This window comes from Equus caballus, chromosome 9 (assembly GCF_041296265.1).
Source record: "Equus caballus isolate H_3958 breed thoroughbred chromosome 9, TB-T2T, whole genome shotgun sequence".
Lineage (NCBI taxonomy): Eukaryota > Metazoa > Chordata > Mammalia > Perissodactyla > Equidae > Equus > Equus caballus.
The window spans coordinates 64,647,940-64,666,277 of NC_091692.1; the positions used below are offsets into that span (position 1 = coordinate 64,647,940).

At 44.7% G+C, this 18,338-nt stretch overlaps 1 protein-coding gene across 2 annotated transcripts; it reads left to right on the forward strand.

The window, feature by feature from the left end:
• Window positions 1-192: 192 nt before the first annotated feature.
• Window positions 193-18,035, forward strand: DCSTAMP (dendrocyte expressed seven transmembrane protein). 2 transcript variants are annotated; one of them, XM_070221669.1, is made up of 5 exons: window positions 233-286; window positions 965-2,034; window positions 8,388-9,429; window positions 14,437-14,745; window positions 15,699-18,035. In XM_070221669.1, exons 3-5 carry the CDS (start codon window positions 8,401-8,403, stop codon window positions 15,771-15,773), a joined length of 1,413 nt encoding a protein of 470 aa, XP_070077770.1. In that variant the 5' UTR covers window positions 233-286; window positions 965-2,034; window positions 8,388-8,400; the 3' UTR covers window positions 15,774-18,035. The 2 variants fall into 2 exon arrangements, with proteins under 2 accessions (XP_014583543.1, XP_070077770.1); XM_014728057.3 differs by lacking the exon at window positions 965-2,034 and having other exon boundaries at window positions 193-286.
• The last annotated feature ends 303 nt before the right edge of the window (window positions 18,036-18,338 follow it).

An 18,338-nucleotide genomic window follows, 5' to 3' on the forward strand; every position in this document is an offset into this window, starting at 1 on the left:
ATTCCCCGATGTTTAAAAATATCCTATTTCACTATTTTCTAGAATTGGTTTCTGCAACATCTATTTTGAGGAAAATACTAGAAAGAACTGTGTAGTTCTTCTGCATCAATTATCCCCTTGGTCACTTTTAAATGACTTAGTAACTTTGTGGGGGAAATAAAGAAGTTGACTCATGGCAATGTGATGCCCTTGTCGCTTCCCGTTCCTTTTTCCCTGTTCTATATCAAGACTCAGAGCCCCCGGGGAAGGACGTTGTTGCACTTGAAGAAGAACCTGAGAGGAACCAGTAAGTAAACTTTCAGAATAATCTCATTTTTTAAATTGCTTTTTTTAAGGAAAAAATTAAGTATTAGTAAATTGGAATAAACCGTTGAGACCAGAGAATACTTTAAGCAGTGCCCCCCCCCACCCCACCCCCTGAACAATTTACTATGTGCAGAAATATCAGAAAGAAAGTCTTTGGTGATGCTGGCCTGGGGGACCTGAATGCTCTCACCTCGGGGAAGCCCACAGCATGAACATCCTCTTAATGCTCGCCGGCTTTTGAAGAACTGATGCTGTTTGTCAAGCCCCGGGGCGGTGTAAGGAGCAGGGCTGGCGGGTCCTGCAGGAGGGGCTGCCGGGCCTCAGTGACAGAACCACGCATACTGCTGGCCTGAACCGTTCCCTAAATGCTCCTCTGTTCACCCGGCAGCTTTCATTAATCTTTCCTTCCTTGTGCAAAGGTTGCCTTCACAGGGGAAGGCATTTACTGACTTTCCCAAGGCAAGAACGATTAGAACAAAGTTATGAGGAATTCGTTCCGCCTCAGATGGAGGCCTGGGTCTTGAGCTATTTTGGCAGGCTGAGAGAACAGTATGTTCCGAACCAAATTATAAGTTTGCAAGAGTTTTTTAAAAAAAAGAAAGAAAGGAAAAGAAAAAAGGACAAGAAACGCTCCATTCTTCTTTTGTCCTGATTACAGGTGCGGGGCTACTGCAAAATGCCAACATCCAGAGCCAGCTCTGCTCTTCTTCTTTACCTTTATTTCAGACTCTCGGGCCGGCAAGAACCTTAGAACTGGGCTAGCCCTGGGGTGCTGCAGTCCCGAGAGGCGAAGTGACCTATTCAAGGTCACACAGCCATTTTGGGTGGTGGCAGGCTAGACTGCAGATCTCCTGTCTTCCTGCCCAGGGCTCTTTTCCTTTGCCACTCTGCCCTTTGTCCACATTTCCTTTAAACAGAGATTCCCGGCAGATCCTGAAGACAGTGAGAGAGGCTGATGGGTTCAGACTCGGTTCCCGAAGGGGATTAGCAGAGCCGGTTGGAGGAGCACAGGAAGAATAGAGGGATGGTCAGTCTGGGTTTATTTTTGCCCAGAGTGTCTGCAAATTGTATCTGGGCTTGCTGAGCATAGGCCATTGGCTTCTGCACAGGGAGCAGGATCAGAATGAGCTGGTCTCACTTAATGAAAATTTCAGGATGTCAGACAAAGTGAGTGCTCCACAAGTGGGGGAAAAGGGGAGCAATAGGACAGCTCCCCAGGTCCTTCCCCAAAGAAGGCCGTGTTGATTTCCCTGCACTTGCAGGAGCAGTGAGGCTCTGGGTCTCTGTTTGCCAGCCCGGAGGGGCACTGGTGATGTGCACCTTCAATATCCCAACCCAGAAAGCTCCTAGGGTGGACTGTCCAATTGCAGGCTCTAATTATTACTTTACTGCTCCATTTGTCACAGCTGCTGACTGGGCCTTGGATAGGAAGCAAGGATGCATTCTTTGCACCCCTAGAGTTGATCTGTGCTCAGGAATGTTAGTCTGCTTGACTCCCCAACAAAGTGGGCAAACAGAGTTCTGGGGATAGGGACGAGGGCTAGGAGCCTATGCTCTCCATGCCAGGGCTCGCGCTGCTACCCCTGACATTTAATGCCTCCCAGGGAAAACAATCAAATCCACTGTATATGCACTCGCAGCCTGTGTTTGCCAGCGTGTGCAGGGCTGATGGAGAAGCCTGGCCGCTTCTGTTTCCCATGGCAACAGCTCAGCTCTGCATGAAGGCAGGTAAGTGTGGGCTCAGGCTGGATACACAGACTGTGCAGGTCTGCATGGCTCCTGGCTTGGACCAGGGGCTCCTCCTCCCCATCCCTGGTCCTTTTCTTGCTCCCTCCAACCCAACCACACGAAAACTACTTTAACCCCATGAAAGAGAGATGGGGCCTTGGTGATACTCTCCTGTGGACTCCAGCTGTGGTTCCCCCGCCAGGGGTGTACTTTAGGGATAAAGGCAGGAGAGTGGTAATCACTCTTGGGATACTGATGTTGGTAAAAGCAAGAAGCAGGTTTTCGATCCTGGGGAGACAAGGATGTTGAGTCAGGCAATAGCCCTTCTTGATAATGGAGGCAAAATAAAGAGAAATTTCAGGTTAAAGAGGTCAGGTTAGTCTTTTATGCGCTGCAGGAAGAAGTGATGGCGAGAGTAAGGGAGACGCTCAATCCAGTAGCACAAGAGAAGGGAATAAAATAGAGTTACAGACCTCTGGGCAAATATAAATATTCCCAAGGCATAGAGAAAAACTTTATGTGTGAGACTGAAAACTGGCCTACAGCATGATTTTAAAATGTCCCAGGGGATATCAAGTGAGAAGGTAATTCAGATGAGTGGAGAAGAGAAGGACGAGGTGAGGAGGGAGGCGGAGCAGAGAGAAGAGAAGAAGCAATGTGCGGGTCCCCCAAAGGCATCCTGACTGCTGGGGGCCGAAGTCAGCCAGCCAGAGTGTTGAAAAATAATTTGAGCCACTTTTTAAAAAATCAGGAGATGTCACCCAAAGAAATCTAGATTTCTGGCTTCTCTTGAAAAAAAATCAGAAAATTTGGCAACACTGGGTCTCTATACAGCCTTGAAGACAACCTGCCTGGCTGGGGGCTGCTACTCTTGCAACTTAAACTGGGGGAGAGCCCTAGAGACCCACTGCCCCTCACCCCATGAAGTCTGTGTATCTCTTGATTTCCCTCACTCTTTGTAGTGCTTATCTGGCCACTGTAGGCATTTGAAATGCTGTATGCTGCCTGCCCTGATGTTCCAGCACAGGAAGAGCCCTGACCTTGACCCCCAGCTCTTCAGAGAAGGTGGGGACCAACATTGAATGCACCTCTCATCCCCAGACTCTAGGAGAGAGGGCTCCATTGAGAATGAGGGCCCCAGAGCCTGGACTTCAGACCAAGATGGGCTTGACACCAGGATGGAGATCTAGTCAGCTCTGGAGGGTTTAGTCAGGCTGTGCTGGCAGAGGACATGGAGGACACCAGATACAGAGGACAATGCAAGGAGGGATACTGACATTGTTGGATCCACATTACAGGACGCATGCATGGTTGGGATTCTGGGAATGTATTTCAACTAAATTTAGAAGCTATTCTTTGAACATCATGTTAAAGAGGGTCTGAGAAGCTGCCCATCTTGAACCCTCATGTCACTAAAACATGGTAAGAATCCTGGCTCTTCCACTTATTCGCTGTGTGAGCTTGGGCAAGTCAATTAACCTCTCTGAGCCTCAGTTTCCTCATCTAAAAATATAGATATAATAGTAAAGAGCTGCTGTGAGAAATAATGTATATCAGGTGCCATAACAGTGTCCAGGCACTTGGAAACAACTTGATAACTACTATCTATTGTTATTGCTATTTTCCTAAGTCTCAGATAAAGGCACAGGGTATGGTTTTGTCTACTTCTCTAATTTTGTATTTTGTGGTACCTGAAGGCAAACTGGGTAGGTGGGAAATTTTAACTCCATTACCCAGGAAGCTTGGTAAGGATTTTAAAATGCGGTTCATGAAAAGTCAGAGATGAGATGTTGATATGATCAGAAATGCGTCATCGAGTGGTGGAAGACTGGGCTCTCACTCCCAGCTCTGCCTCCAAGGCCAGGATGACCTCGGCGAGTCCCTTAGCCTCTTTTGGATTTTCGTTGCCTCATCTGTAGAAACCAGCTGGCTGGGTGTCAGTCATCTAGAGTTGTGCTGTTCAATACTTAGACACCAGCCACATGTGACTATTTAAATTTAAATTAATTAAAATTAAATACAGTTAAAAATTCAGCTCGTCAGTCTCACTAGCCCTATTTCAATAGCTTCATCATCACATATGTCTAGTGCCTACTGCATCGGACAGCACAGATTGGAACATTGCCATCCTCACAGAAAGTGCTATCAGACGGTGCTGAATTCTAGAGCTTGCTACTCAGTGTCTGGTCCTTAGATGAGCAGCCTCAGCACCACCGGGGAACTTGTTAGGAATGCAAAATCTCAGGTGCCATTCTAGACCTTTTGAATCAAAATGTGTATTTTAACAAGATTCTCCCAGTGATTACGTACTCAAGTTTAAGAAGCTCTGATCTGTAAGATTCCTTCTAGCTCTAAAAAGAAAATTTAAGAATCTGGGTATCTTTCTGACAAAGTCTTAGAGAAAGAAACAAGCAACTGGCTTGTCCAAATCCTGATTCACTAATTTGCCTAAAAGGAAAGAACTGGGGCTCTCTCAGGAAAGACCAGCAGAAGGACTGTACCTCTGCAGGAGCAAGAAGAAAGAACTCAGCAGAATGTGTAAAACGGCAGTGCTGGGAGGGTGGTACAAGCCGGCTCCTGTCTCCCATCGATTTGGGTCATCCAGTCCTTGCCTAAAGGTCTTCAGGGAAGAGAAGTTCTCAATTTTCAGTGGCAGCAAGATGTGGGTTGCATTTACTGGGCACGTTATCTCCAGGGTGGCTCCCCTCGTTAAACCTCATCAGGCGGGAGCTCAGGCAGGTCTTACACTCAAGTAGAGAAAACGAGGAACAGAGAACAGGAGGAAATCAGGGTCACACTCAACATGACAGGAAGGATAGAACGAACACCAGCCTCTGGGCTCATAGTCCGTGATCCAAATCTCTCCTCTGTGGCTTGAGCTGTGAAATGGGAGAGAATGCATTTAGTCTTCCTGCCGCAGAAAGTTTTGGTGTTTTTTGATGACGTGCTGTTTTCAGCACAAAAACAAGGAGGATAATATTAGATCTGTTGCTTGTTAAGAAAACATGTGCCTCTTACAGGACAAAATTGCAGTCGTATATCTTATTTAATTGAGATTAGATTTTATTGCCGAATGTTACAATTTTAATGTGTTCATAAATTTGTTTCATACGTTTAGAGAAATATCTGTATTAAGGACACACTGTAGAAGGATGAAACAAGACCAGGGAAAAATGAATCCAAAATATGCATTAGTAATTTTTTTAGGAAGTGAGAAAAATGCTGCCTCATAAGGGATACTAGAAAAAAATAAAACAGCTAGCTTTTCTGATTTGTTCTAGAGAGAGCTGATTTGAGACATATCCTTACAGGGTCAACTATTTTGATGCAGAGAAAAAAATGAGCAGATAGAAATGGGTTTGTGATATACAGGTCAGCTCTTAAACAGTCACTGGCAGAAAGTGTAATGTGTTTCCAGCAAAGACAGTGAGCTGAGTGTCCCGTCACATAACCCAGAGTCAGGGAATCTGGGCATGATGCAGGGGGCAGGGAGCTGGCCCAGAAGCAGAGAGACCTGGTCTGACTCCCACTGTACCATCTACCCTCCATGTGATTGCTGACACATTTCAGCCAGTGCTCTGAGCCTCAGTTTCCACTGTGTGAAATGCGAAGAGCATCTCCAGAGGCTTCAGGGAGGATGTAGAGAGATGCTTTATGTAAAGTGCCTACAACGTAACAGGCCATTAATCCCTATTAGTGAGTCAATTAGTCAAATAATGGTTTGGGGTCAAATCCAAAGCCATGACAAAGAAAGCGAATGGGGCCACACACGGGAGGAGAGGCACCACCTGTGACCTGCTCGGATGCCAGCTGTCCTGCCCCTGCCAGCCTGCTGGCTGCTGGCCGCTCACTGTTTACGTCCCCCCCCGAGACCGTGAGGCAGCTCTGACTCAGGTCAGCAATGCTGAGGAAGGTTCCGGAGCTCAGGGGCCCATCGGTGATTTCTGGGGGTCAGAGCGGAGTGGGAGTAGCAACGTGCTTGGGCACACTGCCAACCTTCAAACCAACCTCCGATTCTGAAAGTAAGCAAGCTGGCAGGCAAAAAAGAGCTATGTCCTTTCCCTGGTTCCCATTCTCATGGCCATTCCAATTCCCTTTCCTCCTGATAGAGTAAGAGCATCCTCTTACTGGGATCTTGAATCTCTGATAAGGCTGGTCCCACATGGTAATGCCCCTTCTTTAACACTTAATTTCTCCCCACATCTCTTTTCTGTGCTGAGCATTTCCAATCAGATTACCTGACAGGAGCTGCAGGCCCTCCGCATTATCACAGGAGGAATTTCCACAGGTTTGTTCCTAACCTATTTCCTCACCTCCTGTCTGCCCTGCACTAACCTTCTTTGGCCTGAACACGGAAAGAGAATGGTTTCCTCACCTCGGGCTGCTCAGTTCACTCCCTCTAGCCAATGCCGGCCCCCTCTCCTACACCACGAGCCTGTGTTCACTGGCTCCAATAGTATTAAGCTACTCTGTAAATCCAGTCCCATCATATTTGATGTGAGAAGGGATTTATTTGAGAGTGTTTAAGAACTAATCGATGTCTATACCATACATATGGTATAAAGCTCATTAGGTATTTTCACGTGAATCAAGAGAAAAATGTCTCAAATTGATTTTATATCATTCCAAATGAACCCAAGACTCTCCGAGTGCATCACAGACCTAAATCTGCATTACTGACAGGGTGGTAGCAGCCCCCTCGCACCTGCATTTTAATTATGCCAGATCTGGGAAAAAAGAAAAGATAATTAACTCAGTGACAAATTATTGTTGTTTTCCTTATAAGATTCTCAGGAGAGAACTAGACTCAGAGGGTAAGGGTAGGGGAGTGGGTGATGGTTACAGAGAGAGGTGCAATGACCTCAGTCCAATGCCACAGTTAAGTTTGGATGCCCTTGATACACTTTTTGGTCTGTAAAATTAGAGCATGAGAAAATAGATGCCTATCAAAAAGTGATCTTACATAACGCAGTTTACGGAATTTATAGCCTGTCCACCCATCAGCCTAGGGTTTGTTTCAACTATTAAGACCCATGATACAGCTTTACTGCATTTATCAATTAACAATTACCCCCTAACAAAGCATCACAGAATTCAGTGGCTTAAAACAAATAAATATTTATCGTTACTAAAGTATCTGTTATCAGCTGGTGGGCTGACTCGGGGCTGGCTGGTCTAGGATGGCCTCCTTCGCATGTCCGGCAGTTGGCTGGCTATTGGCCAAGTGGATGGAATTGACTGGTCATGTGCCTTTTGTCACACAGCAGCCCAAGTTGGTGTGATAGGCTGAATAATGCCTCATTCCCTCAAGATGTCCACGTCCTAACACCCAGAACTTGTGAATATGTTATCTTACATAGTAAAAGGGACTGTACTTATGTGATTAAGTTAAAGATCTTGAGGGGCTGGCCCCATGGTCCAGCGGTTAAGTTCGCGCCCTCCGCTGCAGGCGGCCCAGTGCTTCGTCAGTTCGAATCCTGGGCACGGACATAGCACCGCTCATCAAACCACGCTGAGGCAGCGTCCCACGTGCCACAACTAGAAGGACCCACAACGGAGAATATACAATTATGTACCGGGGGGGCTTTGGGGAGAAAAAGGAAAAAAATAAAATCTTAAAAAAAAAAAAAGATCTTGAGATGGGGAGATTATCCTGGATTATCTAGGTGGGCCCAATATAATTCACAGGGGTCCTGATAAGAGGGAGGCAGGAGGATCAGAGTCATAGAGAAGATATAAGGATGGAAGCAGAGGCCAGAGAGAAAAGAAGATGCAATATTGCTAGCTTTGAGATGGAGGAGAGTCCATGAGCCAAGGAATATAGGCAGCCTCTAGAAGCTGGGAAAGATAAGGAAATGGATTCTCCCCTGAAGCCTCCGGAAGGAACAGAGCCCTCTGGACCCATTTTGGACTTTTGACCCCAAGAACTGTAAGAGAATACAGACGTGTTTCTATGAGCCGCTCAGTGTGTGGTGATTGGCCACAGCAGCAACAGGAGATCAATACACCTGGACTTGCTAAAAAGTTAGTAGTAAGGTTCCAAGAGAGAGGCAGGAGTGAGTCAGAGACTCAGGACTGGCCCCGTCACTTCTGCCACATTCTATTGGCCAAAGACATCACAAGGCCATCCCGAGTTCAAAGACTGAGAAAGAGACCCCACTTCTTGAAAGATTCTATTTCTCTCACCTCTTAATGGGAGAAGCTATAAAGTCACATTGCAAGAAGGGTGTGGAGACCGAGAAGGGTAAAGAATTATAGCCATTTTTTGCAGCCAATCTATCACCATGCCCTTTCCAAAGTGACAGAGGACATTCAAAAGCAACATCTGACCCTGGTTTCTTCTTCATTTCCAGGGACACAGGGAGCATGGGTGTCTGGACCTCAGGCACTGATATCTTCCTAAGTCTTTGGGGGACCTATGTGTCTCCAAGAAGCCCTGGATGGATGGACTTTATCCAACATTTGGGAGTTTGCTGTTTTGTTGCTCTCATTTCAGTGGGCCTCTTCTCTGTGGCCTTCTACTGGGTTGTGTCCTCGTTCACAGTCTTTGCCACCTCCTGGATGATAACATGTGTGCTGCTGTGCTGCTCCAAGCACGCGCGATGTTTCCTTCTTCTCTTCTTCCTCTCTTGCGGCCTGCGTGAGGGCAGGAATGCTTTGATTGCAGCTGGCACAGGGATTGTAATCTTTGGACATGTGGAAAATATTTTTCATAACTTTAAAGGTCTCCTGGACAGTATGACTTGCAACCTCAGGGCAAAGAGTTTTTCCATACATCTGCCACTTTTGAAAAAATACATTGAAGCAATTCGGTGGATTTACCGCCTTATCACCCACCCAAGTCTATTTGACGACCTCGTGTCTTGGAACCAGACCCTGGCGGTCTCTCTTTTCAGTCCCAGCCAAGCCCTGGAGGCACAGCTAAATGACACTAAAGTCGAAGTCCTGGGTGTCTTGTACCAGATGGTGACGGCGACAGAGGTGCTCTCCTCCCTGGGACGGCAGCTATTTGCCCTTGCAGGGCTTTTGCTGGTGCTGCTGGGCACTGGCCTCTTCATGAAGCGATTTTTGGATCCTTGTGGTTGGAAGTTTGAAAACTTTTACATCACCAGACAGTTCGTTCAGTTTGATGAAAGGGAGAGGTGTCAACAGAGGCCCTGTGTCCTCCCCCTGAATAAGAAGGAAAGGAGGAAGTATGTTGTGGTCCCGTCTTTCTGGCCGACTCCTAAAGAAAGGAAGAAGCTGGGGCTGTTTTTCCTCCCCATTCTCACCCATCTCTACATCTGGGTGCTGTTTGCAGCCGTAGATTATCTGCTGTATCGGCTCATTTTCTCCGTGAGCAAGCATTTCCAAAGCTTGCCAGGGCTTGAGGTTCACTTGAAACTGCACAGAGAGGTAGGTGCTCCCAGGCCCTTCTCATGATGTAGCCTGCCTATTTGCTGATCTGTTTGCTAAAGATCATGAACTGCCCAAGGCTGGGCAGTATCTTCTTCACCTCTGGACCCCCGGTGCCCGGCACAGTGCCCAGTATGTAGAAGGAGCCCAAGAAGAGTGGGTTAAGTTGAATCGAAGTCCTGACGTCAGAATATGACATCATTCCAAACATCTTTGGTCATTGTGCGAGTCTCCTGTGGCTGCGGTAACAAATTACCACAAACTGAGTGGCTTAAAACGACAGAAATTTAGGGGCTGGTCTGGTGGCTCAGCGGTTAAGTTCGCACGTGCTGCTTCAGTGGCTTGGGGTTCGCCGGTTCGGATCCTGGCTACAGGCCTACGCACTGCTTATCAAGCCACGCTGTGGCAGGCATCCCTCACATAAAGTAGAGGAAGAGGGGCACAGGTGTTATCTCAAGGCCAATCTTCCTCAGCAAAAAGAGGAGGAGTGGCGGTGGATGTTAGCTCAGGGCTAATCTTCCTCAAAAAAATAAAATAAAATAAATAAAACAATAGAAATTTATTCCCTTGTAGTTCTGGGGACAAGAAGTTCAAAATCAGCACGAGTGGGCTGAAATCAAGGTGTTGTTGGCAGAGCCACCCTCCCTTCAACTCTAGGGGAGAATCCAGTCCTCACTTCTTCCCGCTTCTGGCGGCGGCCAGGCTTCCTTGGCTTGTGGCTGCATCCCTCCATCTTTGTTTCTGTCTTCACTTTGCCTTCTCCTCAGTCCATGTAAAATCCTTCTTAAAGGATGCATGTGATTGCATTACGGCTCACCAGGATAATCCAGAGTAACTTCTCCATCTCGAGATCCTTAACTGAGCCACAACTGCAAAGCCTCTTTTTTCCAAATAAAGTAACGTTTATAAATTTGGAGGGTTAGATCTTATGTCTTTGGGGGGCCGTTTTTCAGTTTCGTACAGTCAGCAAACACTGAAATGTGGGATAGGTGCCTCTGATGTTGAACTCAAAGCTGATTCTCAAGCAGAAGTACCTCGCATGAAACCAAGAGGCCGTATTTACAGCCTGACTTCCTCTCTCCCCTAGACTTGTGCAAGTAAACTTTGAGCACCTTCTCTAAAGGAGAACTTCTTTTATATGCATCCTGAGTCCTCATCAAACGCAAGAGGGCTCCCAATGCATCAGCATAGTGTTTAAGAGGATGGTCATTGAAAAAGGGCTCCTAAATAACCAAATAATATGCTGGTACTAGTACTTGATAACACTCACTAAAAAGTGGAACCAGCTACACTTGGTTTTTTCAGACAATTTAAGTCAGTGGTTTCAACCTTAAGTGTGTGTTATGAATTTCCTGGGGTAGATGCAGAGTCTCAGGCTTCAATTTACAGAGATCTTGTTTCAAACACAAGGGCACTTTTAATAAGCATTCTATGTGCTTTCAGAGTAGGTGGTCCACAGACCACACTTTGAGAAACTCTAGCTCAGGTCCTGGAAAGCAAGGACTTTCTAAACCAGTGGTCCTCGACTGTGGCTGCGCAGTGTCATCTCTGTGGGACTGAACAAGCAAAGTAGCAAACAAATCTGTTGCTTTGTTCTGGCCCCCAGGGTTTCAGATTTAATTGGACTGAGTGAGGCCTGGGTGAAGGATTTTTTAAAACTCCCCAAATAATTCTAATGTGTGGCCAAGATTGAGAACCATTGTTCTGAACCCACCACCCAAAGGATAGAGCGGAAGTTTAACCTTTAAAGGCCATCAGGTGGATCTACGAAAATCTTAATTAGCCAAGACTGTTTGTTTCTCTGAGCTGGTACCTCCTGGGTGTCGGGGAACCTGCCTTTCTCTCCTCCATCTCCCTCCTCCCAGCAGCCCTATCCCAACAGAGAGGACTGTGGGTTTTGTGCCTCCCATCTTTTCTCCTTCCCATTTTTCCCTGTGGAAATTTGTGATTATATGGACATTTCAGGGGATCTAGATATTGTCAGATACTTGTTTTATTTTTTTAAACCCAAAGATGGTGAAGCTGAGCCAGGTGGGATGTGTGTATGCACATGCATGAACGTGTAGTATATGCGTGGATGTATGTGCCTGTGTGCGCATGTGCATGTGTATGAGTGCCATGCATGCTCGGGTGGAGTGCAGTAGCCCAGGCTTGTGAAAACGCCAACAGCTGTTTCCATGGGTTTGATTTTCCCTCCTCTTTATCAACCTACAATAGGCTGTGCTGGCTGCTGGGGAAATCTTAGAGGGGAATGTCAGAAAGGGTGCCTGTAAACCCTCCTTTGGAACCCCACTTCCCGTTTCTCTCTTTATCTCTCAAGGCCAGGGATCCTCTGCTGCATCCTCACTTTCCCTCTTCTGTTCTTCTGGCTCAGCAGGTACGTCCAGGGCCCTGCCCCTCTAATCCTGGCTGCTGCTCAGAGTTGATTACTCTGAGCCCTCAGCTTCCCCTGAAGAATTCAGTTAATTACAAGAACCCTGTTGCTCTAGATATCTGGAGCAGGGTGGATAATGGAAGCAGTGCTTCAAATGAAAGCCAAACAAGATTTGTAGACTGGCTTGTTCCTGGGGGCTGGCTAGCAAAGGGCTTCTCCTCCCCCAACCCACTCTCCTCCTGGATTCTCTCTTCTGGTCTTCCCCTCTCAATTCTTCCTCTCCTTTATGTTTTTGCTTCTCTTTCATTTATTTCTCTCTCAGCCATACCAATGCCTGTTTTGTGATTTCTCACTGTCTTAGACAGAAGGAAAAAAAAAAAGGCAAGTTTTGCCTTCCAAAAAAAAGCCCAGAAGCTTTCTGATGGCAGTGTCCTAACAAACACATGTTTGGGCGTTGGTGGGTCATGGGGATGCAAAGATGTCTAGACCTAGATGGCTGCCATGGAGGGGCTCACGTCCTGGCGGGGGAGGCCGCATGTACACTCACAATGACAGCAGGGCAGTGGGCGCTGGAACAGATGTAAGTACGAGACTGCTGTGGGAGCTCCTCTCCAAGTCTCCTGCCATGTCTGGGAGACTGCGCCGCCAGCAGCAAGCTTCCGCGTGACTGGCAGCACCCTGACCTTCTCCCAGGATGCCCTTGGAGGCTCCTGGTCTCTCCCTTGCTGCAGATTTGCCAAAGGAGAAATCAAGCAGGAAGAGAATCATTGGCTTAAGGTTTTGCCAATATTTCTCTCCCACTTTCATACGATTTTAAATAAAGAAGAAAGATGGGAAATGACCTGAAATGAGCTAGCTGGATGGGTGGGCATTGTAAGTAAAAAAATAGCCATAATCGCTACTTATTGAGTACCTACTATGTACACAGCCTTTGTCGGCGTTAGCTTTTAGGGACTGTCTGATACCAGAGCATGTCCTCAGTCCACTACTCAACACTGTCTTGGCAAATTGTTTAGTTAAGAGAGGTAAACACATTTTAAAACATCAGGGAACCATTTAGTATATTGCTCGGCATTTTGAGAACCTTCATTTGTCTTCCACATTACCCTCCACCAACCCCGTACAAAAATGTTGACTCAAGCTTTGTGAAGCCCTGACTCCCAGCTGCGAAATCCCTGGTTAGATTCCTAGACTAAATAACTTCTTCCCAGACCCGACACCCGCTGCTTCCTTACTGCAGGATTTCTCATCACCGACTCAATCGATGTGTTTGTTTCTTCACTGGTGTTATAAAGAGTGCGTTCTTTTGCTCTGGGGACCAAAATCTCTCTATTTAATTGTAGGTAAACTGTCTGTTTGATAAGAGAAAAGGAGAGGCAACCCAAATGCTCTTCATTGCTTAGTCACGGTGCTGGGGAAATTACAGATTTGACTTGACATTTGTATAGAGGTCCCAGGTTTGGGGTTTCCAGATTCTTCACAGGTATTAGCGTAGGTCCAAGGTGCATGGTCTTCTCTGGGTGTGGTGGGGTTCTTTTAGAGACGTCATTTACCTCTTCCTGGCCCCAGGGCTCTGGGGCACTAGGGTGATAATAACTTACAAGTACTCTAGCCTGTAAGGTTAATGCTCCATCCCCAAGGTGCTTAATTTACACTGGGAGTAGTTTATGCCTGGGCAGGATCTGGTCCATTAATTCCTGTTAGAATTAGAATTCCTACCAAATTAGAAAACAAATCCACCGAGAGATTAAATGACTTTCTTAGGTCAGGGAAAAGAAAGAGCTGAATCAGCACACACTACTCTTGCTGGTGGCTTGGCTGGGTGGCTCAATGTCACCTTATGCCCTATGTGTCAGTTTGCTGAGGGCAACTGGTTTGTTCTCCTGCCTTCAAGCAGGAAGAAATGCACCCCTCCTGAGCATTCAAGAGAAAGGTGAAAATGTCCTATTTTGAGACCTCTACAAATATGATTTTAGAGCTACCTTCAGTAAATACTATTCTTGGTATTCTTACGCTAAGGATAGTCTCCCCTCCCCTCGCTCCAAGCTCTAAAAGATTGACTTAGAACATGATTTAATGTCTACACATCTTTGTGACCTTGTGGTCTGCTGATGGAGTATTTGTCAAGAGGGGGAAGATATGACTGGGTCTTAAGGAGCTATGCTCCCAAAAAACTTCTCCCCCAGTTGAGAGAAAACCATCTTTAGTTAGTCCCACATGGCCTACAGTGTAGAAACAGGTGTTCCATAAAAATGGGTTATGTGGTCAAATTTGTTAGGAGAACAGCTGGCTGAAGTTAGATTTCTCTGCCTTTTTCTGAATCTTCAACTGTCTCACATCATTGTGACTCTCCAAAGAAGGGACAGAATAGACAAACTTATCTGGTATTCTTCTTTCCGGGAAATCTTTATTTCCACAAATTCACTTGGGAAAACACTGCAATAGCTACAAATAAGACTCGTCCCTTCTCCTTCACTCCAATCACAGCACAAAAGTAGCTACAATAGCTCCTTCAGCCAAAGCTCTCTGCATGTTTTAAGATAAACACTATGTGTTTCAGGGCAGTACTGAGAAAGACAAAGACTGAGGATGAAAATGGCATGGGCCTTGATGACTTTATTCTTTCATTTTAGGAGCAAGGAACTCAAGCCATCATCCATGATTCTCCCTTTAATATATCTCTGTTTGAACCCAGCTGCATCCCTAAACCAAAGCTCCTTCTGTCTAAGACCTGGATTCCTCTCAGCATTATTCTTGTGATACTAGTGATGCTAGGACTGTTGTCCTCCATCCTGATGCAACTTAAAATCCTGGTGTCAGCATCCTTCTATCCAAGCACGCAGAGGGAGCGCGTCCAATACCTGCATGAGAAGATATTGAAGAAAAGATCAAAGCAGCCAGTGGGAGAAGTAAAAAGGAAACTGAGTCTTTACTTTACAAAGGTAAGGCCAAGATGGGGGTATGATCTATAATTAAGGAAATTTTGAGTTTGAAGGGCAAATAGAATTTCATAACACCCTTCACCTTCACATTAGGGCTTATATCCCCAGTAACAGATGGGACACTGGAGTAAGGGGGTTCACAGACGTACACGGCTAAGGCTCTTAGCTTTGTGATTTTGAATACTGGTCCAGAGGATTCTATAAGACATACCTTCAAAACATTGATTTCAAGTGAGTATGTTCAGTCATTTTGTAGAGAGGCTTCTGGGAAGGCTCTCTGTAATGGCTATTAAAAGACAGTGCCCAATAAGGGTTACTTTACCAGGTCAAGGATAATAAATAACAGAGAGAGAAATACCTACTGCAGCTTCGTAAGCTCCAAAGAATTTGCTCATCCTCCAGGATTAAAATATACATGTGATGTATATATATGATGATATATATAATATATATGTATTTTTATATAGATAATACACAATTTATATACACAACTTTCACATACATATAAAATGAACACTTGTCAAAGATTTTATTTAACTTATTAATTAAAGAGGCAACAGTAAGAAATTCCAACCAATTCAAAGAACGATTCAAAGCATACAAATATACAGGCCATCAGGAATTCCAAAATGAATTTGCTTAATAGATGCAAAACTGGCTTCTTCCACAAGGGTGGATGAGAGGGTCAATTGTACTCTACAGAGTGAAATTCATTTGAATGTCCATGGACAAGAATCATTTGCTTTATTGCTGTCAGCTATCTACAACTTACAGAAATGGAAAATAGCTCATAGACAATGAAAGACCAAGATAACCTGCAAGGATATGTTTTTCTGGCCATTTCAAAGTCTTTTGTATTTTTCCTGACACCAGTTGTCCCACAACGAAAAGTTTATGTCAGAGGCATTTGAAATGACTCTAATGCTCCTTCATCCATATTTTTGTCTGTTCAGATTCATTTCTGGCTTCCAGTCCTGAAAATGATTAGGAAGAAACAAATGGACCTTGCAGATGAAGACAATCCATGAGACCCCACATAGCTCCTCGGCCACACTGCACCAGCGATTCTCCAGTCTGCTGATGGTGGTTACTACTCAACCTGCTCAACAACAGAGAACTAGCCTGCATGTTCCTTCAGGGGGCTGAGTTTGCAGGGCCAAACTACTTCTCTTCATAAGGCCGAAGGGCTACCAGGTAAAGGGTTATGTCATCTGTCTTCCAAACAAGGCACGTGATCTAGACTGTGTCGCAGTGCAACAGGACTATAACCAGGCTCTTTGAAGATGAGTCTCAGCATACAGTAATATTCAAAGAAAAAAAGCAAGTAAATTAGAAAAAAGTCAAAATCTCTACTGCAGGGTCACAAGCAAATGCCAAGAAGAACATACACGTGTAATGCCAGTCACATATCTCTAAACTCTTCTGTCGCCTCTCTGCCCTTCTTAATTTCTTTCACAGCCATTCCCTACCACCACAACTGTCTCTCTTCCTCCTGTTCTCTTATTCAAAAACCAAGAACTCTTTCTGAAACCCATCTCCAGGAGCTCCTAATTTCTTCTCACCACCACCTCTGCTCCCATCTTCTGCTTTCCTGGATCTCTTTTGTTTTTACCTCTTCTACCAAATCCTCTATCTGGTATTTACACCAGGGCGGCCAAGGGACCACATGTATCCAAATTATATGAAATATTTGTTTAAATGTGCATCTTGGGTCTCTGTCTCACTATATTCAATATACTATTATATATAATAGGGCCGATTTCCCCTATACTGAAAATAGCTAGGAGGGAGAAAAACCTCCTTGAATATTGATTCTATTATCTCTAAAGTCCCAGAATGGGGAAGAAATGCAGAAACGTTGATTTTTTTTTTTTTTTTTACTTTTCATTTTGAAAAATTTTCAGACTCAGAAGAAAGTTGCAAAACAGCACAGAGTTCCGTTTCTCCTTTGCCGTCATCCCCAAGTGTTAACATCTGGCATAGCCATAGCACAGTGATCACACATTGCCTTTAGTTGTCATGGTTCCTTAGTCTCCTCCAATCAGGGATATTGCCTTAGTCTTTCTTTCTTTTTCTTTCACGACTTTGACACTTTTCAAGCATACTGGCCAGTTATCTTGTAAAATATCCTTTGATTTGGATTTGTCTCATGTTTCCTTGTAAGTAAACTCAGATAATGTATTTTTGGCAAGAATACCACAAAAGTGTTGCTGTGCTCTTCTCAGCACTTGACATCAAGGGGGTACATGATGTTGACATGTCTCATTACTGGTGAGGTTACTTTTCATCACTTGGTTAAAATGGAGTCTGCCAGATTCTTCCACTGTTAAAATTACTGTTTTTTCCTTTTTAATCAATAAGTAGATTGTGGAGAAATACTTTAAGGCTATGTAAACATCCTCTTTCTCATCATAGATTTACCCTCTGATTTTAGCATCCATAGATGCAAAACTGAGGCAGCCAAACAGTGATTTTCTATTTTCATAATATCTTCTACATTTCTTAATTGGAATTCTACACTACCTCCAGAAAGAAACATTTTTTTCAAAGACTAAACTTTGTTTCAAGCACCAGAGTAGGCATTTCCATGATCTCATTTATGTTTCACGACAACCGTGTGAGGTAGATGTTATCACTTCCATTTTCTAGATGAGAAAACTCACCCTCAGAGACCCTGACTGAGCTGGCCTGGGCTTGGGCTGGGCATTGACATGGTTAAAGTTCCCAAGCAATTTTAACGGGCAGCCAAGACTGAGAACCACCATTCCAGAAAGTTTTACTGAATTGCAGTCCTTTGATTCACGTCTTCAGTGATGAAATTTCTCTAAGAGAGGAGCCTTCATTAGAAATGTGTCTGCTTCAGCATTTCCTGAAGCGTGCTCCTCAGACCACTGGTCCCTGAGTTGGTCCACAAAAAGAGTTGCAATGTAACCAAATCTTTACCATCTGCCTTCCAATCTCGAAGATTCATAAAGCATTTTGGCATAATTCAAAACTTTGAGAAACCCTATAATAAAGAAATCTCTTTAACCTTGTTTCACCCAGACTTTCCTTAAATTATTAAACCGAACAATTTTACCTCTAATAACTATTAGGATCATGTAGGACCCATTCTGCATCTCATGCTCAGGAAAAGGCTGATATAATTGACATGACTTCCAACAAAAAAGGATTTGAGAAGGTGAAGATATATTTGTTGTTTTGGCTTATTTAAGTATTCTGATGATTTTATACTTTGTTGTGTTTTCTAAATAAACAAATGTATATATTAAACTGAGGCAATGTTTGAATTTTGGTACTCATTTTTCATTTGTTCCTCCTACAGAGAAGAGATCTGTTCCATTTTAACTAAGGCAAAGAATGAACTGCTCAAATTTTAGAAGCTATTGGATGGTTTAGCACTTCTAAATTCTTTTAACTAACTTATCTACCTAATGACATCACCCGCATCTACAGCAAATGCTTGAACAGGCCACATAGAAGGTGCTGGTGATGCCCAGACAGTTCACCTTCCTTCCTGCCTGTGGGATGCTAGCAATCTAGTCAAGAAGACAGACAGATGCTTGGACGATAAATGACAATACATAGTAGCT

What these genes read in the sequence shown, in the direction of transcription:
- DCSTAMP (XM_014728057.3), top strand. Translation starts at nt 8,401, where the DNA reads ATGGGTGTCTGGACCTCAGGCACTGATATCTTCCTAAGTCTTTGGGGG. An exon ending in ACTTGAAACTGCACAGAGAG is followed by an intron (nt 9,430 to 14,436) that starts GTAGGTGCTCCC and finishes CTTTCATTTTAG; the next exon opens with GAGCAAGGAACTCAAGCCAT. An exon ending in TGAGTCTTTACTTTACAAAG is followed by an intron (nt 14,746 to 15,698) that starts GTAAGGCCAAGA and finishes TTGTCTGTTCAG; the next exon opens with ATTCATTTCTGGCTTCCAGT.